This window comes from Erinaceus europaeus, chromosome 20, assembly GCF_950295315.1.
Source record: "Erinaceus europaeus chromosome 20, mEriEur2.1, whole genome shotgun sequence".
Taxonomy (NCBI): domain Eukaryota; kingdom Metazoa; phylum Chordata; class Mammalia; order Eulipotyphla; family Erinaceidae; genus Erinaceus; species Erinaceus europaeus.
The window spans coordinates 54,106,447-54,122,458 of record NC_080181.1 but is presented as its reverse complement, the minus strand read 5'-3'; the positions used below and the strand labels follow the sequence as shown (position 1 = coordinate 54,122,458).

The 16,012-nt window shown below is 52.0% G+C and overlaps 1 protein-coding gene across 1 annotated transcript in view; it reads right to left on the bottom strand.

The window, feature by feature from the left end:
* Positions 1-14,846: 14,846 nt before the first annotated feature.
* LOC132534867 (cytosolic carboxypeptidase 4-like) overlaps positions 14,847-16,012 on the bottom strand; it is a 172,792-nt gene continuing 171,626 nt past the window's right edge. Inside the window, exon 2 of the mRNA XM_060179381.1 lies at positions 14,847-15,209. Within this exon, the coding sequence (XP_060035364.1) occupies positions 15,005-15,209 (205 nt within the window). The 3' untranslated portion in view covers positions 14,847-15,004. The remainder of the gene's footprint in view (positions 15,210-16,012) is intronic.

The following is a 16,012-nucleotide window of genomic DNA, read 5'->3' as shown; positions in this document are numbered from 1 at the left end:
CTGCAGGAGGTCATGTCATAGAAGGTGAAGCAGGTCTGCAGGTGTCTGTCTTTCTCTCCCCCTCTCTGTATTCCCCTCCTCTCTCCATTTCTCTCTGTCCTATCCAACAATGACGACATCAATAACAACAGAAGTAATAACTACAACAATAAAACAACAAGGGCAACAAAAAAAGGGGAAAAGAAAAGGAAAAAAAAGAAAAAAAGAAGTCGTCTTTTGCAGACCCATTATGCCAACCCCCTTCTGAGTACAGGAATGGTGTTCCAAAGAAGCCAGAGAGGTGAGCAGGTGCAAAGTGGAGTAAGCCCATTGCAGAAGGCTGAGGGACCCCAGGGGACAGACAGCTCCGTCTGTGTGGTGTGATCAGGGGACACAGACCACAGAGAGTGCTACTCCAGGGTGGAGGCCAGCACTTGCAAATCTGAAAAACCCAGGTGGCTCTGAGGAGAGTTTGCAAGGACAGAGCAAAACCCTTAGCATCAGCCCGCCCCGGGGTCACGTAACTGCCCTTCTGTTTAATGGTGTCACAGAGTCTCAAGGAGAACCAGCCCTACTGCCAGGATGACATGACGGGCATCTCCCCTCCCAGAATGAGGCAAGAACTTCCTGCTCAGTTTTTTCTCCTGTCCTCCTGCATTTCCTCACTTGACTCCCACCAAACCTTCTCTTTGCCACTTCTGTGACCTCAGTCCTGCCTGTGGCTTTTCAGACCCTCTGTTCCAGGATCTGAGTAAGTTTTTATCTCAGTATTCTTGGGCATGGGTTCAGCATAGTGCTTTTGCAAAAAGACCTTCATGCCTTTGGCTCCAAGGCCCCTGGCTCAATTCCAGGTACCCAAACCAGAACCGAGTGAAGCAGTGCTGAGTCAACACACACACACACACACACACACACACACACACACACACACACACACACACACACCTAAACTATAATGCTAATTGCCATTGGGGTGGGGGGGATCTGATTAAGATCGTTACTTGATCCTTTCTTTGTTTTATTTTTTTGGTTCATTCTTAATTCTGGGTCTAGGTAGTGGGGTATATGTTACAATGCACAAGGACCCAGGTTCAAGCCCCCCAGTATCCAACTGCAGGAAAAGAGCTTCATGTGTGGTAAGACAGTGCTGCAGGTGTCTGTCTCTCCTTGTCTCCCTCTCCCCTCCAGATTTATCGCTGTCTATCCAATAAATAAATAAATGTAAAATATTAAGATAACATCAAATATTTTTTAAAGGGTGGGAAAGATAGCATAATGATTTTGCAAAGACACACTCATGCCTGAGGATCTCAGGTACCAGGTTCAAATCCCAGACTACCATAAACCAGAGCTGAGTGGTGCTCTGTGGGAAAAAACAAAACAAAACAAAACTGGTTCTTAGTTCCTGCGATATGATTCATACTGAGTAAAGTACCTGAATTTCAAACACTTTCCACTGTGAACTTGACTTAGGATTAGCCTTTGATTCCACCGTCCATGCAGTCATTCACGTTTGGTTTTGCAAAGTCAGCAGGGAGTGGAGGGGTGGGCTCATGGCATATGGACTTTTGCTGCCTAGCTCTGCCTTTTAATCAGATGCTGTGAAAGAAAGAACAGACCCTCCCAGAGGCCCGTGCTAGGCCAGAAGACACCAGGGTTGGAATGCTTATTATTTATTTATTTTTATTTCATTTATTTATTTTTCTTTTGTTGCCCTTGTTGTCTTTTTATTGTTGCTGCTGTTGTTACTGATGTCGTCATTGTTGGATAAGGCAGAGAGAAATGGAGAGAGGAGGGGAAGACAGAGAGGGGGAGAGAAAGATAGACACCTGCAGACCTGCTTCACCGCCTGTGAAGCAACTCCCCTGCAGGTGGGGAACCGGGGGATCGAACCGGGATCCTTATGCCAGTCCTTGCGCTTTGCGCCACCTGCACTTAACCTGCTGCCCTACCGCCCGACTCCCGGTTGGAATGTTTATTCTGCTGGTCTCATGACATTATTAATCTTCTCTCTATGTATTCTAGCCCTAGGTCCACATTTTGATCTAGAATAGCTTTTGTTATTATTTGTAAATAAAATTTCTTTGGGGGACAACAGAGACAGCTAGTCAGTTTGTGATAATAATATGCAGCCACCCTCTCTAGAGCTCTGAGTTTCTCCTTGCTACTTGTACAGTTAGTCGTGAGTTTGGATAGCATTCAGCATGTGTCCCAACATCAACAGAGAGGCATCTGCTCAGTGTGGGAAAGCCGTCACCCAGCAGACAGCACTCTGCTTGGGCCTGTATCAAGCTTTCACACCGAGTCACTCTCTAAGTCTAAGGAGTGCCTATAGCAGGTGACGCTTGGGTCAGGGCTCAAATTCACTGTGGATCAAATTTGGTGTGGATCATGCTATTCCCTGGATAATAACAAATAATAAAGTTTCCTAGGTCTCTCGGTCAGAGGTCCTGTACACAGCAGGATTATACGGGGGAAAACTCGATGTAACTGGCAGACGCTGTGTTTGGACTGCAAGTCGCAGCCCGGGCAAGTTTCTGGGACCAGAACTAAGGGTTCTTCTTCGGTTCAGGAAAGATGTATGAATCAAGGATAGCGTTAAAAAGTAGTACAGCCGGGAAGACGGGCGGTAGCGCAGCGGGTTAAGCGCAGGTGGCGCAAAGCGCAAGGACCCACACAAGGATCCCGCTTCGAGCCCCCGGCTCCCCCGCTGCAGGGGAGTCGCTTCCCAGGCGGTGAAGCAGGTCTGCAGGTGTCTGTCTTTCTCTCCCCCTCTCTGTCTTCCCCGCCTCTCTCCATTCCTCTCTGTCCTATCCAACAACGACAACATCAATAATAACTACAATAAAAAAAACAAGGGCAACAAAAGGGAATAAATAAATAAAACAAGCAAACAAACAAACAAAAAAGTAGTAGTACAGCCATGGAAGCAAAATCTACAGCGCCTGCCATCATTACTTCATCTGCATTCTCTTCTGTCAGTGAAAGGAGACGATGAGGAAAGGCCTGACGGTGTTTTACAGAAAAGAAAATGAAAGGGAAAGAGTGATAGGCTAGAAGCCTAAGAGCCCAAGGATGGTGGTGAGAGACTGTAGAGGGGCTAATTGAAAGGAACAGAAGGATAAGAAACTGATCCTGGTGTTGTCCTTTCCTTATAGAATTCTGTTTGTCCTGGGTCAGTGTGGCTGACTCTCCATGAGAGGGGGAAAAGAAAAGTCTCCGTTAGTGATAGCAAGCCGGTCAACACACAGTCAAGTGGACAGCGACTGAGCTTGAGGAGGAAGGAGCTGAGGGGCCAGCCAATCTGCGTGACGCATTGACCTTCTCTCTAGTCTCTGAGCTGTGAGAGGAAGCCTTGGGATCGGACAAGAAAATAGACGGGGCTGGTGCCGGGAAGCCTTCCCTGGTGGTGTAATAACACGCATTCCTGTAGAGATCAGATGCCCTTGTGTCCTGTGGTCAAATGCCATCTGTCTCAGGGCTGTGGCTCAAGTATCTTCCTGGGCCTGCAGCACCAGCCTCACCTGGCAATTAGCTGGAAGAGCAAAGGACTGGACTCCGCCGTACAGACACTGAGACAGAGCCTCCAAAAGTGGAGACTCTGTTTTCTACCAACATTCAGCTGTGTTCTGTTTTCATTATTTATGTATTCATTTTGGATAGAGACCGAAGGCGGAGACAGAGAGGAAGGAAGAGAGAGAGATACACCGCAGCCCCGCTTCGCCATTCCTGAAGCTTGGCCCCTGAAGAGGGAGACCAGGGGTGTGAACAGAGGTCCTTGGGCATGGTCACATGTACGCTCAACCATGTGTGCCCCAGCTCAGCCCCCTCCGGTGACTTTTCAACAAGATGCATCTGTCTTCCTGACGGACAGATCCTGATCCTTTCTGGTATATGCCGGCAGCAGGGACTGAACTTGGGCCCCCTGAGACCTGAGGTCTTAAAGTCCAGAGCCTGGTCCCTTCCTAGTCTCTCTGGCCGCATTGTATGGCGGAAGGAAGCATGAGAACGGAGAGGAAGGGAAATGTCGTTTCCATTCATTCTCGCCATGGGCACAGAGCGAATCGGGGGCTTCATGGTGAGGCGAGGTTGTTCAGGTCACCCCTCCAAAAACCTGGCTCTGATTTCTCTCCCCCCACCCCCAGCCCTGCGCTACTCCTGTTCCTCCCCCTTGTGCAGGCTCACGGGTTTCAGAGCTCTGGTGTTTCTCTCTTGGGAACGTCAGCACACCACAGGCCTGCTGAGCACCCTCCCCAGCCGTCTCCTTTCTGGGACCATGGTTCACAGAGGAACTGACACTGAGCTGCTCAACAGGGCAGGCTCTTGGAAGCTACTGTTGCAGCTAACAGGACTCAGCTTCAAAGTCATACAGTGCCCAAAGACCCAGTCAATAAGCTCTGAGCACCCCTGCAGTGAAGTCCAGCCTGGAAGCATCCTGCTGGGACCATTCACCTTTCTACCCCAGATGGGATTAAAAGCTCCCCATGTCCTTGCTGTTGCCCGCCATTCCCTGCCCTGCTAAGAATAAGTTTTTTTCCAGAATAAGTTCTTTCCAGTTCTTTCGTGTGCAGAACTCAGCAGCTCACCCGTCCTGGTGCAAACAACTGCATGTACATGTGTGATGATGGATGTGCAGACGGTCTGCCTAGACTTTAGGACTCCAGCTCCTGCTATGACCTCAATAAGGAGCAGGCAAAGAAAATGCAGTCACTCGAGCTGAGCTATCAAGAGCTACTTTGATTCACACCTCTTTTTGCTTGGCTTGGCCACAGCTGGTCCCAGGCATGTGTGATGGCCTCATGGCCCCTGGCCCCTGGAGGGGAGGGAGGAGAGGGTCTCCGCCCACCCTGAGTGGCTTCAGCTCACAAGACTCTGAACCAGCCATGTGTCTTCTGTAAGCCTTCAGGCTTTAGTCTGGACGATGAGGGAGAGGACATTAAACCCAAAGTTGTCTAGTGAGCATTGTGTGAGATAATAATATCAGCGGGGTCCAAGGACCCAGCATGCTCCACACAGTAAGATGCCCGCTTTACCAGGTCAACTAGCTCCTGGCCCTTGAATGATATATTTTTTCCAAGTCGCAATTGCCAATGAGCATATTTGCAGAGAAATGGCCCAGGCACAGGAAGCATGGGGACACAATGAAAGAGATAAACAAATGTCCACTTAGCAGAGCAAGACGGGGTCTGGCTTCAAGGGGCTGTACATGGAGGAAGGGGCTGAGCAGAAGTCAGAGGAGGCCACGTTTGGCTCAGGAGAGGCTTGAACATGGCGTTGAGTGACAGCGAGAAATGGTGAGCAGCTGAGAGTGCTCCGGGCAGACTGTGGAGTCGAAGGCCAGGCCGCTCTGGCTGACAGCTGGCTCCAGGGCCGTGCGTCTTTACAGATAAGGCCGGGGAGGCAGCCGGGATGGCCAAACTGTGGCGGCTTTTGAATGTCAAGCTAATGGATCATACGGACAACTGAAGGAGACTGTCCTCCCAATTCCCCTTAATCTGTCCTACACCTACATAATTCAACGGATCTTGTTATCCCCTCCACCTATTCATCATGTTCTCATGAGAGGCCGGTGTAAGAGGCGGCGAGATAAGAGACGGGCACATCAGTGGCTTCCTGATGCTTCTTGCTGGTATCTCTACAGCCATCACCTCTGCACCTGCAGCACCAGGGCTGGGGAGGGGGGATTTGCATGTTTCTGCTCCTCTGTTTCCACATGTTTTGTTCCAGCTGTCACCAAATTCATTCCAAACTGACCTTCTCTCATCAAATCTCTCATGATACTGGTAACAGGTACGAATGCCTCTTGCAATTCTGTACCCAGCAAGGCTCAGTCTTGGTTCTTTCCACCCACCGGATCAAATTCGTATTTAGCATTTTAGTAAAGTCACAGGGTCACCTAGAGGCTGGGTCAAATCCCACTTGAGCTGGGAGGCTGTTGCACGTGGGGGCTCCAGGTTGCCAGGCAGGTGCAGGCCTCCCAGGAGGAAGCCACGCCCACACCCCCAGCCCCTTCTAGGATTGGCCAGTGGTGGCTGCTTGATGAAATTTCAACCAATCAGGACTAAGCTGACTGAAACCTTATCTGCATAAAAGGCACAGGCTGTTCCCCTCTCTTTTCCATGTATGTCACTGAGCTCATGGATTGGGTGCACCTGGTCTGCAGTTCTGAAGCTCCAAATAAAAAGGAACTGGAGCGACATGGGAGCTGTAGCAAACACGAAGAAGTCCTGAGATTCAAACCGTGACTCAATCAAGCTGGGGGTTCTGGGGCGACATTGAAATTTCAGAGGCTGTGCTGGTCATTTCCCACACCCCTAGGGGCTGCAGAGAAGACTCCACTCCTTCCCTCCCTCCCTCCTGCCAGCAGGGCACTGTTTCACTCTGGACCTCCTTAACTTTACATAAATATTGAAACTGAGCCTCAGGTTCCCTTCTTTACACATTTCATAGTCTGTGTCCCTTAGTCATACAAGTCTATGCAGTTCAGTGTTTAACAATGAAATGTATCAGTCCCACCACCACCCTGCATGTCCCCCCTGGCTCTCCCCTATCCCCTCCCCTCTGCATGTCCCCCCTGGGCTGCCCAGCCACCAGGGAGCAGACCAATGCAAGTCCTCTGCACCATGCTCCCCAGGCCCTCAGCCTTCCTGTGTCTACTGTCACTTCCTGTGTCTACTGTCACCTTGGGCAGCGCCTCTGCCTTGGCCCTTGGCGGGCTGTCAAGCCAGGGGCCGGGCTCTGAAAAGCGCATTGTGGGGGGCTGGCCGGGGGCCCTGTGCAGATAAGAGCACCAGTGTGTAGCGCCAGGCCTGTTCTGAGCCCAGACTGGGTTGCCCTTCCTTTTGTCAGGACCTGTCCAGCACTCCAGAGTGGGGAGACCGGTTCCATAGACACCCGGAAGCCTTTCAGGCCAGGGCGCAAGGTCCAAGGGCAGGATTCAATCCTCGGTCTCTTTCCCCTCCACCAACCTGGGGCTTCTCTCGCCCACAGAACAAAGGAAAGGAGAGGAGATAGAAGGGAAGGGAAGGGAAGGGAAGGGAAGGGAAGGGAAGGGAAGGGAAGGGAAGGGAAGGGAGGGGAGGGGAGGGGAGGGGAGGGGAGGGGAGGGGAGGGGAGGGGAGGGGAGGGAAGGGAAGGGAGGGGAGGGGAGGGGAGGGGAGGGGAGGGGAGGGAGGGGAGGGGAGGGGGAAGGGGAGGGGAGGGGAGGGGAGGGGAGGGAGGGGAGGGGAGGGGAGGGGAGGGAGGGGAGGGGAGGGAAGGGAAGAGAAGGGAGGGGAGGGGAGGAGAGGGAAGGGAAGCAGAGAAGATAGAAGGAAAGGGAAGGAGAGGAAAGGAGAGGAGAAGCCCAGAGGCCCTCCCTGTGCCACACGCCTCTCTGTGCACTGCTGCTGGATTTGCAGAAATAGCAAACCATCCCAGGGCCGCACCGGGCTGCAGGAGGCTCCCTGCGCAGGGCCACGCTCATCTCTGTGACAATGACGTCTTTGACTGGGACAGACTGGCCCAGAATGACAAGTGGCCAAGGATAAACAGGCCAGGAGACCGTCTAAAGTCTTCTGGCACCCCTGCTTCTGGAGTGAAAGTATTTCCGGTGCTGCGTGCCAGCGGGCTGGCTCCATGGTGGGTGCGGGGCCTAGGCGGATACAGGCAGGGCCTGGGCAGCCGCGGGGAAGCTGGGGAAGCCCTTTCCTGACCTCTGCAGGCCATGGCGGGAAGGAGGGACTCTACTGCTAAGGGTGACAGCCCGGAAGAGAAAAAGGCCTGAGACTGGAAGCCGGAATGCTGTGTCCAGTCCCAGTTGCACCTAGGTGTCCTATTTCCCTCCAGCAGCACACTGTCTGTCTGTCTGTCTATCTATCTTACTGGTCACAAAGACAATTCATGGGGCCCCAGGCCTCACACACCAAGTGGTAAGGTGTGCACTCTACTGGGACAGCTGTCTCCTGACCTGGTGGATTTTTTTTCTATTTTTTATTAGTGATTTTCAAAATTATGAGATAATAGGGGCATAATTCCACACTGTTCCTACACAGAGTTCTGTGTCCCCATCCCCTCCATTGGAAAGTGCAGTGGTTCTCCCAAGGTCACAGATACGGGGGGTGGCTATTATTTCTATGACTGCTTATCTCTAATTTTCCGCATACTTTTACTATGATCCTACCTTCACCTACACCTGCTACGACTTGCTAGTGTCCTTCCTTTTTCTTTTCTTTTCTTTTATTCTCACCCTCCCCTTCTCTCTCAGGGTCCTAATAGAGTTAGAGTTCAGAGCCCTCTGGTCACCTTCAGGTAACACGCTGGGAATATGGCCCAAAACTCTTTTGAGGTGCAGAAGGTGGGATTTCTGGATTCTATAAGGCCCCAGAGGGGGACTTGCAGAGGGGAGGGGATAGTGGAGACCCACCCCACTGGACATGGGTGTCAGCAGGTTGATACACACCCCCACCCTGTTTCAATCTTTCCCAAGTCTGACCCTGGTTCTTAATGCGTGTTTGTGTGTGTGTGTGTGTGTGTGTGTGAAGTAGCTTCATCCCTGCTCGTGTGCATAACAGATGCTACCAGTCTGCACACCGCTGTGTTCAGAAAGCTCCAGTTTTCTAAACATGACTCACAGCCCATGCTGACGTGATGAAGGAGAGGCAGGCGGCAGGCTCTGCTCCCTGACAGGAGGTGCTGACAAGAGACCTGAGCCTCAGGCCTGTGTGCACGTCTTGAGCTCTGACCTCAGGGCCACCTCCCTGGCTACTTACACATTCTATCACTTCTTTTTCTCAAAACTATGACTGTTTTCTTTCTGGTTTTGTTTATTTTTTTTAGAATTTGGATAGAGACACAGAGAAATTGAGAGGGAAGAGGAGACAGAGAGAAAGACAGACACCTGCAGCCCTGCTTCTCCCTTGCAGGCAGGGAGCAGGGTCTTGAACCTGAGTCCATGCGCACTGTCACCTGTGCTGTCAACAAGGTGCACTGCCCAGGAGAAGCATCTTACCCAGCAAACATGGATGCCTTCTCCAGTCAAGGCCAACATTCTGCAGGGCAGGCAGAAGCTGAAAAGTAGCACAAAGGGAAAGGCTTCATTGGCTGGGCAGAGGGGCCAGGCTCCACAACTCCAGAGCTGTTTTTGCCAGGAGAAGCTCTCGTAGTGGCACGGGGTGACCACCTGCCTATCACTGCAAGACCCCCCAGTGGAGGGCCTCAAGCCAGCCTGCACCAGGAGGAGGGAAGAAACACACCCCTGGACATGAACACTGTGATCAGCCAGTCCCTGGCTCCCCTAAAACAACCCCCGAGTCCCCGTGAGACCTGCAGGGAAGGTGGTTGTGTGTGAGGATGCCCCAGTGGGGTGCAGGGAGCTGGGCATGAAGCCTTTCCTGGAGGCCCAGAGAACACAGGAGCCCAAAGCTCCTGGTGTCGGGAAATTGTGAGGATGTGGTTGAGCTTGGCAGGGCCTGACTTGAGGGGACATCCATCCTGTCAGTCTCTCTCTCTACTGAGAGGTTGAGCAAGGAGGGACATGACTCCCCAAGATTTGCCTCGTCTCCTCAGACTCCCTGCCTCACAAAGCACTCTGCATTTTTCTGCCTCCACGAGCCGAGCCTGGCATTCCTTAAAACATTAAGCCAGCTCCCCCTGCTCCACCCTGCATTCCTGATACTAGGGCCTGCTCCCTTACTATCTACACAGCCATTGTTTTGCCTGTAAGATCCCCACCCATTCCATTCCTTTGATCTATCTTCTTCCTACCCTCACAACCCTCCCTGCCTGCAGGGTAATATTAATCCTACCAGTTAAAACCCTCACAACAGTTGCCAAGGAAGTGCTTGCCTTTCTCCTCCCCTTTCCAAACCATGTCAAGCCATTTCTGTTTCCGACTTGCCACTTCCGGGTCCGACCTTTAAAAGCCTGGGCTCCCTGATCAATAAAGAATCAAATTGCCTCGCCACCACGAGCTCTGTTCCTGAGTCATCTCTCTCTCGTGTCACTGAGTGAGTAGCAGCCCAGGCTGGCTCCAGTCGAGTTCTCTTCAACCCAGAGAACACACACCCAGGAAGAGGCACCCCCACGCTAGCCTGGCACTCCTGGGATGGCATTTGTGGGGCCAGGGGAAACCCTCCGCCAAGCTGGCAGGATGTCCTTAGGCCTGGGAGGCCTTCTATCACCACAGTGAGTCTGACCCTGTCACCAGGAATCTTGTTTTTATACCATCAATGACAGGGAAGCAAACCTGCAAAGTACCAGAGGAAGACAGGTATGGTTTCTTTTATCTGAGAGGGAAGAGGAAAAGAGGAAAGACACCCAGAAGTAGGAATAGTTGTAGGAGTGACCGAGAAAGGAAGTGAAGGGGGAGCTGGGAGTTGGAGCACACAGCAGGAAGCCCAAGGACCCCTGCAAGGATCCCGGTTGGAGCCCCAGACTCCCCACCAGCAGGGTCTCATTTCACAAGCAGTGAAGCAAGTCTGCAGGTGTCTGAAATATACAGATATGGATGCAGATACAGATTTACAGATAAAGATACAGATAGGTAGTTATAGAATCAGCCCTTACCTGTGACCTGGGGAGAACTACTGCGGTTTCCAGTGGAGGGGATGGGACACAGAATTCTGGTGGTGGGAACTCTATGGAATTATAGCCTTATTATCTCACAATTTTGTAAGTCAGTATTAAATCACTATTAACAATTAAGAAAAAAAATAAACTAACTGCACCTGGTTGAGCGCACATGTCACAATGTGCAAGGACCAGGGTTCAAGCCCCCAGTCCCCACCTGCAGGGGGAAAGCTTTGCAAGTGGTGAAACAATATTGCAGGTGTCTCTCTGTCTCTCTCCCTCTCTATCTCTCCCTTCCCTCTTGATTTCTGATGGTCTCTACCCAATAAATTAATAAATAAAGATAATACCAAAAAATTAAATCATTAATTAATTTTAAAAGAGAAAAAGGAAACTGGCCTGTCCTGGTTATAGGCCCTGAGAGGTTCGCTCCCTGGAAGGAAAGCTGACCCCATCACATTCCCAGGCTTTTTTTATCACAGTAGGAAGTTCACTCCCCGCCGCCTACCTCAGACATCTGAATCTCAGCTGCCTGGTCTTCCTGACTTGACAGTGAGAACAAACCAGATGCCTCACTCCATCTTTAACAGGAGAAAGACCAATCAAGGGCAGCGTTTCAGCTCCCTGCCAGCTGGGGATCTGCACTCGGTGCCTTTAGTACCATCATCCTTCAGTCTCTTTTGCAAGTGACAGAAATCAGAAGCTCTGGATACAAAGAATAAACGGACAGCTGTTCAGTGATGGCAGAGGCACCACCACCACCACCAACAACAATAATAAGGGCTCCACAAATCCCAGATAACATGCCTTTTGCCTAAGCCTTGCAGAGAATCCTGACACAGGTCTTCTCTGCCTTTCTGCTCATCTAGAAACAGGTGCTGCCTTTTTTTTTTATTTTGACAAATATGTTTCTAGCACCTCTGAGTCAAACTCCAGATCTACACCTGTGCTCACCTCAAATAAAGAGCAGCCTGCCCCCCCCCCCCACACACACACACACTTCCAGTGCAGCTCTGTGCGGTTTCTGGGCACTGTCTGGGCATGGGTGAAGCGGAGCATTTATTTGGGCTTTAGGAACAAGGAGAGCACACTGTCTTACTGCCCTCCCCGCTGCTGTGGGGAGGGAGACGGTAAGGCTGGTGCTCCTGCAGCCATTTAACACCATGAGTAGAAGCAACAGCACTGGTCTGAGTCCTCGACACCTGTGTGTCCTCTACAGACGTGAATGTGATGGATAGTGTTTTCTCCATGTTTCTCCCTCCTGTGTCCCTCCTTCCTCCTTTCTGGTGAGCCCTGCACACCTCATCATCCAAATTCCTAGGCTCTGTTCCTCTCTGGGCCCCTCCCACTGGACCTCCTTTAACAGGAGCGGCTGTTTCTCGATATGGAATCCAGAGAATGGTGGTTTCTCTAACTATGAAGGTATTTACTGAGAAGGTCTGCTTGTTTCCAGAGAAATGAACAGGCATTACAGAGGGAGTGTCTGCTGGTGCGTCCTCTCAAGGCACCTGGATCAATGAGTTTATTTATTTGTTTGCTTGTTTATATATTTATGTAATGAGAGATATACAGAAAGAGAAAGACCAGAGCACTGCTCAGCTCTGGCTCACAGAGCCTCAGACACAGACAGGAGAGTCTTTGCAGACTTTTACGCTGTCTCCCCAGCCCAGGCAGCTGTCTTCATGGCCGGACATGACATTTGCAGGGTTTGGGGGGAGAAAACCACACACAGTCCAGGTGGCGGGGTGACTGGGGACTCACTCAGGCTCTTGCTCTGGTTGCTGTCAAGATTCCTAAGCAGAGCCCGCCCACCTTCCAAGTCTAAAGTACGGCCATAATACTCCTCTGTGATGCTGCCCTGGGCGCTGTGGTTGTGCACTAGAGTTGACAAAATAAAAGAAATTTGGGGGAATGGGGGGCGGAAAGGGCTCTGTGTACTCACAGCACACACACTGCAGACAGAGCAGGGCTGATGCCTGTAACCATAACATGGTTGGACTTGGTGGCTGAGACCCCAAGCCTCTTGCAAGGCAGACCCCTCCAAGACTCTGTGCCCCTGGGGGTGCCCAGGAAGAATCAGATCTTAAAGCAAGGTAGGGGGAGGGATGACAGTGACAGGCGGTGACACTGGGGGCCAGGATGACTCAGAAGCCATTAGGAATTCTGACGAGACACCTGGAGGAGTGTGGCCCCTCCCTAGTGGCTTACATGGATCCCAGCCCTCCCAGCTGGGTAACACAAGGCAACAGTGGCCAACCTCCCTCTGCATCAGCTGGACCTAGATCCAGACCTGGTAGCAAGGGTGCCCAGCTTACACGCGGGCTGGTGTTTGGCCCCAATACTAGGCATGTGTGTGCACGTGCTTCTCTCTGTGTGTGTGTGTGTGTCTGTCTGTATCTGTCTGTGTGTCTGTGTCTTTCTGTGTGTGTCTGTATCCTTTGCATCTATGTGTGTGTGCCCATCTGTCTCTGTGTGTGTCTGTGTCTATGTCTTTGTGTGTTTGTGTCTTCTGTGTCTGTGTCTTCTGCATGTCTGTCTGTCTATGTGTCTGACTCTGTCCTTTGTGTGTGTGTGCCTGCCTGTCTGTCTGTTGGTGACTGTCTTCATATCTGTGATCTTTGTATCTATCGGTCTCTGTGTCTATGACTGTCTTTGTGTCAGTTTGTGTCGTGTGTGTGTGAGTGTGTGGGTGTTTGTGCCTGTCTGTCTGTCTGTCTGTGACTGTCTTTGTGTCTGTCTTTGACCTTTGTGTGTATCTGTGTATGTGTGTGTGCCTGTGACTGCCTTAGCATCTGTCTGTGACCTTAGTGTGTCTGTGTCCATGTGTGTGTGTGTGTGTGTCTGTGTGAGTGTGTGTGTGTGTGTATCTATTATGTGTGTGTCTCTGTGTGTGTGCCTATCTGTCACCGTCTTTGTGTCTGTCTGTGACCTTAGTGTGTGTGTGTCTGTATGTCTATGACTTTAGTGTCTGTGTGTGTATCTGTGACCTTAGTGTGTGTGTGACCTGTGTGTATGTGTGACCTGTGTGTGTATCTGTGACCTTAGTGACTGTCTTGTGTGTCTGTGTGAGTGTGTGTCTGTGTGTGTGTCTGTGTATGTTTGTGTGTATGTGTGTGTGTTTGTGTATATGTGTCTGTGTGTGTATGCCTGTCTGTCTGTCACTCTCTTTGTGTGTGTCTGTGACCTTAGTGTGTATCTGTGTGTCTGTGACCTTAGTGTCTCTGTGTATGTGTATGTCTGTGTCTATGTGTCTGTATGTGCATGCATCTGTGTATTTGTCTGTTTGTCTGTGTGTGTGTGTCTGTGTGTGTGTGTCTGTCCGTGTGTCTGTGTGAGTGTGTCTATGTGTCTGTGTGTGTCTGTATGAGTGTGTGTGAGTGTGGAGTGTGAGTGTGGAGTGAGTGTGAGTGTGGAGTGAGTGTGAGTGTGTGAGTGTGGAGTGAGTGTGTGAGTGTGAAGTGAGTGAGTGTGAGTGAGTGTGAGTGTGGAGTGAGTGTGTGAGTGTGGAGTGAGTGAGTGTGAGTGTGTGAGTGTGAGTGTGGAGTGAGTGAGTGTGAGTGTGTGAGTGTGAGTGTGGAGTGAGTGAGTGTGAGTGTGTGAGTGTGAGTGTGGAGTGAGTGAGTGTGTGTGAGTGTCAGTGTGGAGTGTGAGTGTGGAGTGAGTGTGGAGTGAGTGAGTGTGAGTGTGGAGTGAGTGTGAGTGTGAGTGTGAGTGAGTGTGAGTGTGGAGTGAGTGTGAGTGTGAGTGAGTGAGTGAGTGAGTGTGAGTGTGGAGTGTGAGTGTGGAGTGAGTGAGTGTGAGTGTGGAGTGTGAGTGTGGAGTGAGTGTGAGTGTGAGTGTGTGAGTGAGTGTGAGTGAGTGTGAGTGTGGAGTGAGTGAGTGTGAGTGTGAGTGAGTGAGTGTGAGTGTGGAGTGAGTGAGTGTGAGTGTGGAGTGAGTGTGAGTGAGTGTGAGTGTGGAGTGAGTGTGAGTGTGGAGTGAGTGAGTGTGTGTGTGAGTGTGGAGTGAGTGTGAGTGTGGAGTGAGTGAGTGTGAGTGTGAGTGTGGAGTGAGTGAGTGTGAGTGTGAGTGTGGAGTGTGAGTGTGGAGTGAGTGAGTGTGAGTGTGAGTGAGTGTGAGTGTGAGTGAGTGTGAGTGTGAGTGAGTGAGTGTGAAGTGAGTGAGTGTGAGTGTGTGAGTGTCAGTGTGGAGTGTGAGTGTGGAGTGAGTGTGGAGTGAGTGAGTGTGAGTGTGAGTGAGTGAGTGTGAGTGTGAGTGAGTGAGTGTGAGTGTGAGTGAGTGAGTGTGAGTGTGGAGTGAGTGTGAGTGTGAGTGAGTGTGAGTGTGGAGTGTGAGTGTGGAGTGAGTGTGAGTGTGAGTGTGAGTGTGAGTGTGGAGTGAGTGAGTGTGAGTGTGAGTGTGGAGATGAAGTGGCAGCAGCAGAGCAGCAGAGTCTCCGCCCAGTGGTGGGGACACACAGGCTGCCATGAACCCAGAGCTACTTGGTGCCTCTTCCACCCTGCCCTGCGCCCTCCTCTGCCGCGGGGCCCTCGTCCTGGTAGAAGGCGCACTCCTGGATGTGCCGGTCCAGCTCCGAGAGGCTCCCTTCCTGGTCCGAGTCTCCACTGTAGTCGATCTCCTCCAGGCAGGGGGGCTCGTCATCTAGCTCCTGGGCCAGGGTGCTGCCAGCACGGCTGCTGCTGCTGCTCCGTGAGGTCCCAGCAGACGTGCAGTCGGAGGAGGAGAGTAGAGAGGAAGGGAGGACAGGACAGAGGGAGGAGCGACACAGAGAGGAGAGAAGGGAAGCAGAGAAAGGGAGGAGGGGAGAGAGGAGGGGAGAATGAAAAATCACCCAGAGGAAAGAAACCCAGCCAACCTTACAGCCGCCCGACAGAGAATGAGGTCTCCTTGGGGTTTCCCCTCCGGAGCCCTGAGTCCTCAGATGCCAGGAGTGCTCCCTGCCCTGCTCCCAGCCCCCATCTGCGAGTCCCAGCAGCACCCTGGGTTTCCGCTGCCCGTGCCAACAGCCCCTGAACTTCTCAGTGCCTCCACATCTCCACCCGGGACAGGAGGACAGCCTCACCAAGGGAAGGGCTCCAGTGTGTGAGGGCACCCCGCCGCCGCCCGCCTGCTGTCTTCTCCCCAAAGAGGGGGGCTGAGGCAGGGCAAAATGGGGCTCCCCAAACCTCTGAGTTCCTGCTCTGAGTCCCCAGCACTGAGAGCCATCACCCCGGCTGGGGTTAGAACACTGATCCAGGTTGCAATCGGTGAGCGACAGTGGGACAGGAGGAGCTTGTCATTGATCTCCCCCGGCCCGCCCACAACAACAGAGGAGGCTCAGCAGAAGGCCATCAGGCCAGGCAGAGGGGCCGGCGGGAACACAGGACACAGGAGCTGTGAGTGAGGGGAGCCTCAGTCCGTCCGGGGAGGGGCCCCTTTCCCATTCGAAGATCTCCGGCCTGGAATCACACGGAGTCCCCCCATCCACCTGCCTCTCCAGCAACAA